The 14,726-nt window shown below is 37.2% G+C and overlaps 1 protein-coding gene across 2 annotated transcripts in view; it reads right to left on the bottom strand.

Moving 5' to 3' along the window:
• Positions 1-254: 254 nt before the first annotated feature.
• The window catches only part of LOC123690475 (protein croquemort-like), a 32,186-nt gene continuing 17,714 nt past the window's right edge, over positions 255-14,726 (bottom strand). The window contains exons 2-5 of one of the 2 annotated variants that reach the window (XM_045633899.1): positions 12,309-12,541; positions 8,320-8,430; positions 7,472-7,616; positions 255-382 (exon numbers count right to left, since the gene is read on the bottom strand). In XM_045633899.1, the coding sequence (XP_045489855.1) occupies positions 292-382; positions 7,472-7,616; positions 8,320-8,430; positions 12,309-12,522 (561 nt within the window). In that variant the 5' untranslated portion in view covers positions 12,523-12,541 and the 3' untranslated portion in view covers positions 255-291. The remainder of the gene's footprint in view (positions 383-7,471; positions 7,617-8,319; positions 8,431-12,308; positions 12,542-14,726) is intronic. The other variant, XM_045633898.1, reaches the window with a different exon arrangement.

Raw genomic sequence — 14,726 nt, 5'->3', positions numbered from 1 at the left:
ATTTAGCGTAAAAATAAATCTTAAATCAATTTATTACGAAGTACGAAAAGTTGGTTTACCTGTCAATTCGAGGTGATTACGCATAACTATCACTATTGTCGGCCGATCGATAAGCGACAACTTAGGAAATGTTCGGCTGTGTATATAGTTATTCTAAACCTAGCCTCATTTTTTTATCACTTCACGTTTGGTGGGAATAAGCCTGTTAATTCTTACCCCCGTTAAAACCAGCCCCGCTCTCCCTACAGCCAAATTTGGAACAATTATTGTAGAATTGAGGTTAATAGTATTCTACTCCGGTAGATATATAAGAAACCGCTTGGCTGTGTATGTCATAGTTCCGTTTTCGTTGAAAGTTATATTATAATGCAGTAATTTTTCTCTGAAACAAATATTTTCAGTATGTCTTTTCTTAAATTGTAAATCGTAAATAAATAAATACTAAAGTCGGCTTTTTTCATTTGTTTAGTCTTCTAACACACAGTAATGCATATGAGCAATCATCGCATTTCCGTATACAACTAAAAGGTATTTTCAAGGCCCATTGTATCACAAAGAACGGTTCGGTGGCCGTCGATACGTAATCTTATACTAAAATAAGTCCTGAGTACATACCTCAAGGCATTGCTTCTTATTAGGGCGAAAGGCACAAAAAAACACGTCAGCCGTAAGGATGGATAGATTGTTAGTTTTGGGAACAAGAAATGTTAGGACTGATGCTGTACCTTGCCTTACAATAATAGTTCACGAATACGCACAAAAACACTCACTATAATAGTCTAAATGGAGGACGTAACTATTGACAAGGAATTCACAAAAATACACTATAAAATTGCATCTAACTGTACGCAACGAATGTTCAACCACGACTCGTTCACAATGCGAATGCGCGGATCAGCCGAGTTAAAAATATTTTTGGGACCACCCTCATGGCCCTCAATTTATTTTATCAACTAAATATGATTCTATTCCGAACAGTCCCCCGTCCCAGTCAGGCTTAACATGACTGAGTCTAAAACCGGAGGCTGGTAGCAAAGGTTATGCCACTGGAAGACGTGACAAGCAGGCCACGGCTCTTTTTAAAACCGATTCCCCAACGCGGACCTCGGCGACTCGTGGGGTACCATCTGCACCCGGGAATAGTTTAATAATGCGACCGCGTCTCCAAGATAATGGTGGCATATTTGGTTCTTTGATAAGAACCAAGTCCCCAACCTTAGGCGGATCTGTTTTATCTATCCAACGAACTCGTTGCTGCAATAAATGGAGATATTCTATATTAAAACGTTTCCAAAAACTCTGAGATAATTGTTGTAGCAGTTGGAAACGTGAGAGCCGATTTATTGGTGTGTCCACAAATGGATATTCAGGTAACGCATTGAGAGGAGCCCCAATCAAAAAATGTCCAGGAGTTAAAGCTTCTAGATCATTTGGGTCCGAAGATATAGGACAAAGTGGTCGTGAGTTCAAAACAGATTCAATGTTACAAAAGACTGTGGCTAGTTCTTCATATGTAAGAACTGATTCTCCTATAATTCGTCGTATATGTGTTTTGGCCACCTTCACTACAGCCTCAAATATTCCACCCCAAGATGGATATCCAGCCGGACTAAATTTCCATTTAATTCCACGACGAGAAAGTGAACTTTCGATAGGCAGTTGGTTTTCAGTCAAAAACTTATAAACTTCTCCGAGGTAACGTTCACTGCCCTTAAAATTTGTCCCACAGTCGGAGCGAATCAAGTTTGGTAATCCTCGACGACTAACAAAACGAGACAAACAAGCGATAAAAGCTTCAGTACTAAGTGATGATACCACCTCCAGGTGTACGGATTTTGTAACAAGACAGACAAAGACACAGAGGTACCCTTTTACGATCTTGGCGTTTCGCAATGATGAAACCTTGATGGAAAATGGCCCAGCAAAATCGGTGCCTACACCAGAGAAGGGTCTAGCAGCAGTAATGCGATCTGGAGGCAAATCTCCCATTTGTGGTTGAGTCAAGGATGCTTTAAGTCGATAACAAGGAATACACTTAAAAATAACATTTCGAATAGCCCTCCTGGCTGACAAAATCCAAAATTGTTGATGAATAATAGCCAAAAGTGTATTTAACCCAACATGTGCATTCTTTTCGTGTCTGTCAGTAATTATCAAATCTCCCAATGGAGTTCGATTAGGAAGGAGAAGCGGATGTTTATGATTATAAGGCAGTTCTGAATGGCGTAATCTCCCACGCGTAACAAACCCTTATCATCAATAAATGGATTCAGCCGAGCAACAGATCCCTTTAATTTACCTTGTCCTTTTAGAGTAGCAAAGACTGTTTCAAAATGCTTAGCTTGGATATAACGAACCCAGAATAATAAGGATTCATTTCTTTCATCTGGTGATAATACATTTGACATATTCTTAATTGTTGGATTCCTTGAATTATAAATAAACCTCCTAATCCAGGCGGTCACTCCAATCAATTTGTCTAATGAACTAAACCTTGCGAGTAACGGGTCTAAGTTTTCTATCGATTCCTGAACGACAAGAGAAATAACTCTTAAACCCGGAAGAGGCTCAACAAGTTCCGTTTTAGTGCGAGGCCAACAATTTTCGGGTTGGTACAGCCAACCTGGAGCCCACCATAAGGGATGGTCTAATATTACTGGAGCCTCACAACCTCGAGATGCACAGTCTGCCGGATTAAGTTCTCCCGGTACATGCCTCCAATCCAAGGTCACGACAGATTGCTGAATTTGACAAACCCTATTGGCCACAAATACTTCCAAAACATGAACTGACGCTTGCAGCCATGCAAGAACTATCTGACTATCAGTCCAAGCAAAACACTTCTGAATATTCATTTTTTGGCCAAAAATGGATTTAACATGGTTTATCAAACGTGTCAATAGAACAGCACCTGATAACTCTAATTTAGGAATTGTTAAGCGTGTTCTTACCGGTGCAACCTTACTCTTTGCCATAACTAGTTTAACCGTTACAACACCAGATTGATTGACAGAACGAATATAAACTGCAGCAGCATAACCACTTTCCGATGCATCACAAAAACCATGAATATCCACTATGCATTTCCCTGGTGGCAATAAAGACCTATCAATTTTAATCAATTGAATTTCAAAAACCTAACAACAACACAACAAACCTAACCCAAACACTTAACAATTCACCAACTAAAGGGGCATCCCATGTTAATCCTTGTAACCAAAGCTTTTGTATAAAACATTTTGCCCAAAAAACAACTGGAGCTAACCATCCATTAGGATCGTATATCCTGGCTACAGTTGAAAGTACTACACGCTTTGTCCAAGATTTAATTACATCTATGTCTTGCACTCGAAAGGTAAATATATCACCTAACGGTTGATACTGAATACCTAATACTGCAACAGCGTCAGGGTTGTCCACGTTCTGAAAAATATAAGGATGTTGTTGATGATCCTCGGGTAAACCAGCAAGAACAGCTTGTGAGTTAGACACCCATTTCCTTAACTCATATCCACCAGCCTTAAGAATCCCAATTAGCTCATCGCGTAGTATCAAGGCTTCTTTCTCATTTGCAGCTCCAGTGCAAATGTCATCAACAAAAACATCACTATTCAAAACATCAGCTGCTCTTGGAAATTGCAAACGTTCTCGCTCAGCCAATTCTAACAATGTACGAATAGCAATATAAGGACTTGATCTGAGTCCGTATGTATTGGTATTTAATTCAAATACTGTAACTGGATCGGATTCCTTCTCACGCCACAAGATAAGTTGATAGCAACGGTCATCAGTATGAATTACAGTTTGCCTAAACATCATTTTAATATCTGCAACAAATACAATCTGATGTCTTCTAAAATTTGTTAAAATATCACCAATGTCACGATGTAACTTTGGGCCCGAATGCAAACATTGATTTAAAGAAACTCCATTGGAAGTAGGCGCTGAGCCATCAAAAACCACTCTTATTTTACCACTTTTAAACACAGCATGATGTGGAATGAAGTAGTGCTCCTGTGTGCGCCAATCATAATCAGAAACTGACATATGTCCGAGCTTAAAGTACTCGTCCATAAACTCTATATACTTAGCACGAAAAGTAGAATCTCTCTTCATTCGTCTCTCCATGGATGTTAACCTTTTCTCAGCTAAAGACCTGGAGTGACCCAAAGGTGGTCGGGATGGTAAAAAAGGTAACCTCGTGACAAACCTACCCGAACGGAGACGACCAGTGTTATTCTGAAAAAACAATTCACATTCTTGGTGCTCCGGATTTTCACGAGCCGCTGTGGGAGGCTCTTCGACTTCCCAAAACCGTTGAATGGCTTCAGCAAGTGAGAGTCCCACACACAAGTTACCATCTTCAACGCTAAGAGATTCTATTGGAAACACAGGACCCATAATGACATCACCAAAATCAGTTGTGACTGCTACTAAACCCGCTGGTTGTAAAAGTGTGCTTTTACTTAGCCGCAGCCTTCCCAAAACTTCTGCTCCGAGTAGCAAATCGATTTGACCTGGAATATGAAATGTACAATCCGCTAAGTTTAGACTACGTGTAAAATCTAATATCTCCGATGGTAATTTAACAAGTGGGTGTCTGCCCATAACATTATCTAAAATTATGGCAGAAATTGTAATCTGTGGCTGAGAGCATTGAACAGGAGAAAAAGTAAGTGTAACTTGTCCCCGCAATCCAGCAACCTTAGAGCCACCTACACCAAATATACTCCCGCTAGCAGGGAAAATACGCAACTGTAACCTATCCACCAAATCCATTGACACCAAACTTCCCTGTGCTCCAGAATCCAAAATCGCACGCGTGGTTACCTGCTCACCTGATGGAGAACCAACACAAATCTGTGCGGTGGGTAACAAAACAGTAATAGGAGATGTAGGAGTTCTAGTAGGGACGTGACCTAGTCAATATCCTTCTGGTTCAGGGACCCGCTGGCCTAAACGAGGCCACTCAGAAAAGGGCAAAGGCCTAACAAAATCACGACGTTGCTGTTCAATAACAGGTGATGCACAAGAGTCATAATTATCTTTGCTCTTAGGAAGTTGTTGCTGATCAGAGGTGACACGAGTCCTGTCATGAGACCATAAGTTTCCCCCGCCCCTGCAGGGTGGTGGCTGCCTCCGATGATAATCATAATAACCTGATCCTGTACGGTGCCTGGAAGCATGACCAAAACTACAGTGTCTAACCTTCACACCACCATTCCACTGATGACCTGTATTTTGCATATATTCAACAAACTCCCGTGCCGGTGCAGCTGATTGGGGTGAACCATTCATATTACCACAAAGTATAATGTGATGATTGCCATTACATTGTTTGCATGGTCGTGACACTTGGCATTGTGATGCCAGGTGCTTACCTAAACAACCATAACACCACTTCCGCTGTCGGGCAATATTTCGCCGTGCTTGAAAACGTAATGCTAAAAACTTTTGACATGACACTACGGTGTGATCAGGGACTCGACAATAAACACAACATTTGCCTGGATGTTGAGTTGCCACGTTATAAACTCGCTGGTCAGGGCGTCGCATTAAGCGCATATGCTGTTGTCGCGGCCTAGTAGAAATTGGGGCCGGCGTCGTGGACGGCGCTGGAACATTATCCTGTCTGCGACACTCATCCTCTAAAAACAAGATCAATTCATCAAACGTGGGAAGATGAGTGGTTGAATCTCCACCATACGCCTGTTCAAATCGGGTGCGCATATCTAAATTTAGTTTTTGTAATGTAATATGCAACAAAATAAAAGACCAACTATCTACAGGCAAATTTAAACCCCTTAAGCCATTAATTGCCACTAATAAAGGATTTAAAACTTGAATTCTTAAGTTGTGGCTCTGCACATTACTATGTAAATTTAAAATGACATCTACGTGGCTATCCGCTAGCCTACGTATATTTTGATAACGCCTCATTAGTAAATCTCTGGCTATATCATAATTGTTGTCCACAAGTGCTAAATGTTGGACTAACCCTTTAGCCTCCCCGGTGAGACTAGCCAACAAATATGCCAACTTTTGCGCAGATGTTAAATCACCCCTTGAGTGCACTAAACTATCAAATAAATGTATAAACGCCACCCATTACGGCTTAAGTCGCCACTAAAATGGGGCAAATCTAATTTGGGTAACCTACCTATAATACCACTTGAAAAACTATCCTTCGATTGAAGGTTATTTGACTGAGTAGCCGAATTTAATTTAATAATACCAACGGCTTCCCTGATTTGATCAGCCAAATCCTCAGCCTGATCCATGTCTGCACAAACCTTGTCCATCACCTCCGGTTCCAAACCCAATTCAAGCAATGCCTGATACGATTTATATAAATCTTTCATCCTATCCTCTAACGCGTCACTTCTTGATAGAAGGGCCTGTACGCGATCTTTTCGCGAAATATTTAAAACGGCCGATCCTAGCCACCGCAATACACCAGCTATTTGTGCCTTGTGCGAAACCGCCATTATATAAAAGTATAAAAGTACAAACAATAGCACAAAAATCAAATAAAAAGCAAATTATAATAAGCGGCTACAAAAAACGATTTATAACACTATCAAAACACTATAATCCCTACAAACATAACAAGATATATGCATTAATAAGTTATGAACCCAGGACTTATATACCGAAAAATCATTAACTAAAATGAAACCACGCTCTGCTACCAAAAAATTATGTATCACAAAGAACGGTTCGGTGGCCGTCGATACGTAATCTTATACTAAAATAAGTCCTGAGTACATACCTCAAGGCATTGCTTCTTATTAGGGCGAAAGGCACAAAAAAACACGTCAGCCGTAAGGATGGATAGATTGTTAGTTTTGGGAACAAGAAATGTTAGGACTGATGCTGTACCTTGCCTTACAATAATAGTTCACGAATACGCACAAAAACACTCACTATAATAGTCTAAATGGAGGACGTAACTATTGACAAGGAATTCACAAAAATACACTATAAAATTGCATCTAACTGTACGCAACGAATGTTCAACCACGACTCGTTCACAATGCGAATGCGCGGATCAGCCGAGTTAAAAATATTTTTGGGACCACCCTCATGGCCCTCAATATATTTTATCAACTAAATATGATTCTATTCCGAACACCCATTTATTATTAGTTTTTTATAGAGGCTTGCTGATGTTAAGTGATACCGCTGCCCATTGACAGAGGACACTCTCAATGCCAGAGGAATCGCAACTCCGCTGCTGGCAATTTGTTCATCAAAATACGGATTCCGAAATCAGTACTTTATTGTTGTTTGATTCCCTTGAACTGTATAGAGCTATTAAACTTTTTTTTATTAATGTATTTTTAGTTGTTTAAACCCTTTTTGACTTCTATAGTCAAACAATATTTTCTAAAAAACTAATCAAACAGATTTTTTACAGTACCAATGAAGTACCATGAATATAATTAACTTTTTTTTATTTTATACTTACAAATATACAATTGGTCCAATTTCCTCCACATTAATTTTGTCATCAGCGCCAGAGAGAAACCTGTCATGGTTGGTCACGTTGAAGACGTACATTCTCATCCTCACCTGATCAGGTGGGTCTGACCACCAGTCAAATGATGGCAGGCCTGAAAAATTGGCGTATATTTGTAGAAAAATGCTACACTGAACATAATTTGGAAACATTCATATTTTTACGTAGAAACATTTTAATAAAACAAGACTTGAATTTCAATCAACTATAACATTACTGTTCTTATTATATGACATTTTAAAAATTAATGACATTTGTAGGCTGATTGTGCGGATTTTCGTTATTGAGCGATTTAATTGTACTACTATCTTGAAAAATAAAGAATGAATGGTAAACTCTTGCCTTATTATTTAAGTTTATATCGTAAACTATTGAATATTATTGTTATTTCTCTATGTCAGTTATCATTTTTCATTCAAGACAACTGAGTAACCATCAAATGAACCGCACGGCAAATGCAGCCTTGCAAAGTATGCAACTAGAAGCGTTTTTTAATGTTATACTTCTTGCGCGATGGAGAAAAATGAAGAGAGTGAATTTTTACGATGCGCGCGCACACCAACACCTAAATTCGACATCGTAAAGTTAAGTCTAGGTAGCATGGAAATCGATAGCTATGTTGTAGTTGTATATTCTAGCATTTTTATATTTAGGAGGCCTTCTCCCGGACAGGGGCCGCATGTCAGTTAAAATTGTATTCATATCTATTTTATTTACTTTATGTAAATAGGATGTGGAAAAATAAAGGCTTATTATTATTATTTATTCGATGGATCCCTTAAAAATTCAATACTTACCAGGTCTCATATTTAGTTTTTCCCGCAGCATTAAGTCTTGAGGTGTATAAATGAATCCACATATTGATAAAGATATCAGAATTACTCCCCAAACTGTTTGTGATGTGGTACCTGAAAACAAACGTGACTATAATATTGCTATGAGCTTATAATATTAAAGTTAATGTTAACTACGATAGATAGGTAATATGTGATGATAATTGGGGCTGGCCATGTTGTTCCTCGTGATAGAGTGGTTTCCTGAAGGAACTGGGACCTGATGCCTGGTATGGTTGTTCTTTAAATAATGCGATTCATTTTGTCATAGCCCAATCGTTAGATATAATATTGAAACATATTCTTTTGTTTGTTAAAGTCTTCAAGTGTCGGAACGTGTCCTTAGAAATGTGAAATAAATATGGCAATGAATAGATATTTTATATACAAAGCAGAAACTAGAACTATTTTTTTCAGCTTAAATTTAGTTTTTGAAATTGTAACGAAACATCGTTTTTATTATGACCCGAAAACGAAAAAGCAGTGCATGACTTCCGACGCCGTCATCTCAAATTCCAAGAAATTTAAGGCGATTCCATCAACTGCTGGGGTGAGGCGGTTTCATCTGCTATACCCAAGGGGTGATAATTATCGAATACAGCTACTAATACTGGGACTTTGTATGCACAAATAAAGACGCGTGAGGAAAAACACAAGCAACAACGTGGCAAACTTGCTAAAGTTGTTTTATTTCATCAATATAATATCCAGTTGCGCTGGCTGCCAATTAAGAAGTTGGCATGGAATTAATGAACATCTTCCATATTCATCGGATACAGCTCCATTGATAGTGATTCCATTTGTAGATGATGAGGCAGCAGTCTCAGCGGTACACGATTGAAAAAAAAAGATTCTTATACAAAATTTTAGCTTTATAAAGATATACAAAGTGTATAAACCTGATAAGTGATTTCGTTAGAAATGTTATTACATTTAGTAAAAGATTATTGCTGAGTCTTTATTTTTATTGAACATCCTTAGAGAATATTGTCTTTAATATTTGTTTATTACACATTTATTATGAAACATGATTTATATCTGTGTGAATCTCTTCCCAAGACCTTCGGATGTAAATATTTAATTTCTTAACAATAAAATTATTTGCAAATACTTTCCTTATCATTTCAAAGACATTCTTCTACAATAATGTTAATGGCAGATTCGTGGAAATATTTTATTATTAATTACAAAAGTTTCGCTTAGTAAAGGTTAATCATAGAATAGGCGTATATACAGAAAGGCCGGTTGTACGGTGTTCTTTCCTGAATGGTTTTAAAATGATTAAAGAGCTACCTCCCCGGCGACTTACCCCCCGGGGCCGAGGAAGCTAAGCTAAAATAAAGCTTATTTGTCGTACCGTTTAATTGTGAAAAAAAATATATACATGAGCGTAGGTTAGGTGGTTGAGGGTCGGTTATGCTATCTGATACACTACTTTCCCTCAACAGTAGGGCTGTTTGCGTATATTGTAGTATACTAATTTCAAATAGACTTTTCCTTCTGACTCAATTGGTTATGGACAGTAGTTTTCGTTTTTGGGTCATATTGGAAATCCATGTTTGGCATTATTATATCATTTGGCATGTTTGGCAGCTTGAACATCTTGTTGTAACAAATTCAACCTTTGTGAAATAAACTTGAAAAAATATTTACAGTTTCTGCTATGTATATAAAATATCTATTTCATTGCCATAACTTAAATTTTACACACGTTAGCATCTAATTAACCATAGGAACATGCAATCGAAGGTATATGCTAGATACAGAAGGCGGATTACGTCGTCTATTAAGAAAAAAATCATGAAGAAAACAGACATCGAAATTTGAGGCCAAAGTCAAGGGTAAAGTCACCAGTCGTTCATTAGTCATTCTTGTATATGTATATGTATTTCAAATATCTTCTAAAGTTTCATAAGATCTATCAAAACTATGAATAAAACCTTTCTATGTAAACTTCTATCGTGTCCTTAACGTTATTGTAAATTAGGTCAAGCGATTGTATTCATAGAGCAAACTAGTTTTTTAATCTGAATCATAGACTATAATCTATACGGAAAAATTAATTCCTATAATTGTAATTTGTGGTGGCAAGAGAAAACCCGGTAGGCCGAGGCTGCGTTGATGGAATGGATCTGTTATGTGCCTCCAAACATTAGGGGTTCGAGGCTGGCCGCAAGAAGCATCAGATAGATTGTGATGGCAAAAGATACTTGAAGAAACTAAGCTAAACTAAACTAACTCATCTGTTTGGTAATTGATTGTGATTGAATAAATTAAAAGCACATCGCGTATGTAGAATTAACGTAATTTTTTTTTATGCACAGAACCAGATAGACGTTTGACGACAATACCATCTGATGATGTGATCTGAGATGTGGCCTATTGAAGCGCACGCCTATCCAGGACATGCCTGTTTAACCACCGCTTAATTTCGGAGAATCATTTTATTTTTATTTATTTATTAACACTTCGTTGCATTACAATATAAAAAACTGATTTCTTCCAGGCAACCACTGTGAGTAAAGGAAAAAAATGTATTAAATAACATAAGGTAAGCAAGAAGTGCAAAAATACATATAACATAAACAATAAGAAGAAAAAAAAAACTTAACTGATACAGGATACATAAAAAAACAAAAAGTAAAAAGTGAACATGAATCATGACAATTTAATTCAAGAATCATTTCCTAGGATTATCTAAATACTTTCCTATAATCATCTAATTTAAATCTTAAATTATATAACTACTAGCTGACCTGGCAAACGTCGTCTTGCCAAACTACTACCTTTAACTCAGCGCCATCTGTTAGAATTGTATCAAATAATAAACAAATGTTAATGTTATCATAATTTTAGTAAGGATGCCTATTTTTTTTGAAAATGAAATATAGCCTATGTCACTCAGGAATGATGTAGCTTTCCAACAGTGAAAGAATTTTTCAAATCTGCCAAGTAGTTTCGGAGCCTATTCAATTCATACAAACAAACAAAAAATCAAACCTTTCCTCTTTATAATATTAGTATAGATGAAAGAAACCAATGATGATATACACGACCATTAAACATAACAATAGATTAAAATACAAATATCATTTACGGCATTACTTTATGCTTTCTTTGGACGAATGATGAAATACCTACAGTTAATTTTAACTTGTTTAAGATTCAAAGTGAAGGAAACATGATCAATGCAATATTTCGTCATATTTTATAAGCGTTTGAATTTAAATTAAATTACGAGATGCTAAAATTATTTATTTAAAATATCAATAAATCTGATAGATAATGATTGTGACAGTTATGTACGACGTATAGTGAAAGTGACATTTTGAAAATATGGCGGGTAATTTCCGTGAATGAATCAATGTTTTGTTAATTTAAGTGGTTCAGTCACTGGCAACTATATTTTTCATAGATCTACTAATCAGGTAATAAGTTTTGGTTTTCAGGAGTAGATATAATTATTTATTATTTGTGGCTTCCAAACACACGCAGGACGTTTCAGTGGCTTCATGAAAATGATCCATTATTACAAGAAATCGTAAGTCTGTGGCGTATGTAGAGTAAAACTAATTATTTTTATAAGGATCATTTAATGGAAATTGCGTATTATCAACGCGAGTTGCGGTGTATTGCAATGCTTTCTAGACCACCAGATGTTGCCAAGACGCTTATATTTGACATTGAATATTCAAATTATTATAAGCGTACGCGAGATGAATGATAATTTTAATACAATCATTTAGTAGCAAATTAGCTGACTAATGTTATTGTATGTTGTAATTAAATTGTTACTTGCTTTGTAAAGGACGTATGATGGAATAAAATTTTAAAAATAAAACATTACCAAGTGTCCATTAGCTTCTGAGCAAGACTAATTTGACTTACAATATTAAATGTGTATAACCTAAAATATTTACATCAAAATAGTGTTTTGAATAAATTATACTTACTACAGCAGAAACTACTTTTTTTAGTGTCCTTTCTGATATCTTCGCAGGTCATAGAGTACTGTGTTCCTAGAGTGCAATCCTTCAGGCAATTTTTGTTGTCTTTGGGTTTGTTAAGTAAACTATTAAGCGAATCACGGTTACTTCCCGCTACATAAGTTGAAGCAGCCTGTGATCCTGTGTCATCCAGATTGACGGTTGGCACCTCCTCCGCCATTTCAGAATCTGAAATTATACTGTTTTATTATATATAACTACATATGTTGCTATAAGTAAATACGAACAACATTTGAAATGGAATTCAAAAATATGGAAATAAACAAGATTTTATTATTTCACATCAACATTCACTGGGATCAATAAAAATGTTGCAACAACGGATAAAATTATATCCCTTTCAAAGCTTTCAAAGCAAAATCCCTCTGTTTAACCAATCAAACAACAAAGATAGTTTCATGCGCTATCTTCGACGTCAATGTATGCGTTCAAATTGAAACAAACTTTTTACAGTCTATTTAAAGGCTGATATTAAGTTCTGAAACCTATTCACCTATTGCCACTCTATAAAAGGCCTGCATTTAGACTGCAATTAAAGTTTGGATGTTCGCACGATGTCATTACACAGAAGGTCGGTTGAAGGCAAAGATGATATAGCCTTGACATTGATTTAAGACCGCAAGCCACAAACATAGTGGAGCTTACGAAATATTGTTGTATTATATTATGTTACTTGGTAAAGGATTTGTAATCGTCGCGAGTGGTTTCTTTTTTAAGAATTTGGTTTCAGCCTACCCCTTCAAGTTCACGTGTATCATCGGAGGCACAATGCAAAATTAAATCATCTAATTGTCAAAGCCTAGTGTTTCAGAACATAGAGCTTTTTAAGTCACATTCTGCTGGGAATCGCCTTTTTGTAGAACCAGCTGTCAGTAGAGGTATTTACAAACTGATGGACATAGGGGTCTTCTAGAAATGGAGTGCATCATTCTCTAAAACATCGGCTACACCTGCGCTAGCCCCACCCGTTGCAGCTGTCAATAGGCAGCGATTATCACTTCATTCAAAGTGACCATACGAGTTATATTTATGTGAATTATATTCAACAGTTTTTGAATGTGACAGAGATATCAGTTTATATTTTGAAAAACCCTCACGTGGAGCATCAAGGCTTTTGAGTGAAGCTCTATCTATGTTTGCTACAGTATTAAATATTCTTACTTAAAGTAAGTCTTTCTTTTAAATTAAATTAAGTAAATATCTGATCCCGACTTCTCAGAAAGTACCAAAATACCAAACTGGTTTCGTAAAAAACTCTGCTGCGACCTATGCTTACGTGCTTTTCTGAAACCTGGGCCCTTAGCAAGAAGGACGAGCTTGCTCAAACAGATGTTTATGACGATGTCTTCAATGAAGTAAGTTGGGATATGTGCACCGAATGGAAAATAACAGAACACCAATATTCTTACTGAAATCACAACCTGGTTGTAAATGAAAATCAGGTAGACCGAAGCGTTGGTGGGATGGACCTCGAAATCTTAATTATTCGAAGTGGTGCTCTTTGTGGGCCTTCCACCAGGGTAAGGTGGAAGTTCGTTTTGCTGTTACATATGTAGACTAGATTATTGTGAATTTTAGTATGGATCTCTTGTGGGTAAAGGCCTCCTCTACAGCTCCATCCATTTCAGTCTATAAATATCCAATTTTTGTGATCGTTACAATATTACAGATATACTGGTATAAATTAAATTCGTGGCGATCTTGACAATTCAGCGTTCTAGCTGAGTTGATGTTATTAAATTGTTTACTTGGTTGAGAAAAAACATCGAAAAAACCAAATCAACAGAAACCTGCCAAATATTACATATTTGTTTATATATTCGAATTAATATTGCAATTTCGGCGTCCTTTTGGACTTCACATGTCCATTACGGCAATGAAAAAGTTAACACCGTCTGACGTGGAAGATTTTCCTCGGCAAAACCCAGTTGACATTACGTAACATTCAAATTTAGACTCCACAAGGCTGAGCTAATAACTCTAAGGAAGTCTTAATGTGCCTTTACCAGCACGCTCTTGATGCATTTCCAATAACCACAAATGCTTTCAACTACACTGCTTCTAACAGTACAAAGATAAGTACCTACAGGTAAAAAAACAGCAAGGTTCTGCTCCTGCTTTATTACTACGCATCTAGCGGTAATTAGAAATCCGTGAGAGGATGTTATACCCTGATTCGCGGTATCGTGGTATTTGCTACATCCTCCCGCGCAAGGGAGATGCCTAAACCCGTACGGGGCATATGCCCCCTTCGGGTGGTGTGGTGGTTCGCACCCTGCTGATACAGAGCTTTTCGGTGGCGAGCTAATTATATCGCCTTTGGTGGGGGCTGCTTCATGCGAGGAGGCATTGACTCGACTCGCT

The sequence above is a fragment of the Pieris rapae genome, chromosome W (assembly GCF_905147795.1).
Source record: "Pieris rapae chromosome W, ilPieRapa1.1, whole genome shotgun sequence".
NCBI classification, from domain to species: Eukaryota; Metazoa; Arthropoda; class Insecta; order Lepidoptera; family Pieridae; genus Pieris; species Pieris rapae.
This window is presented reverse-complemented; position numbering and strand designations above follow the sequence as displayed.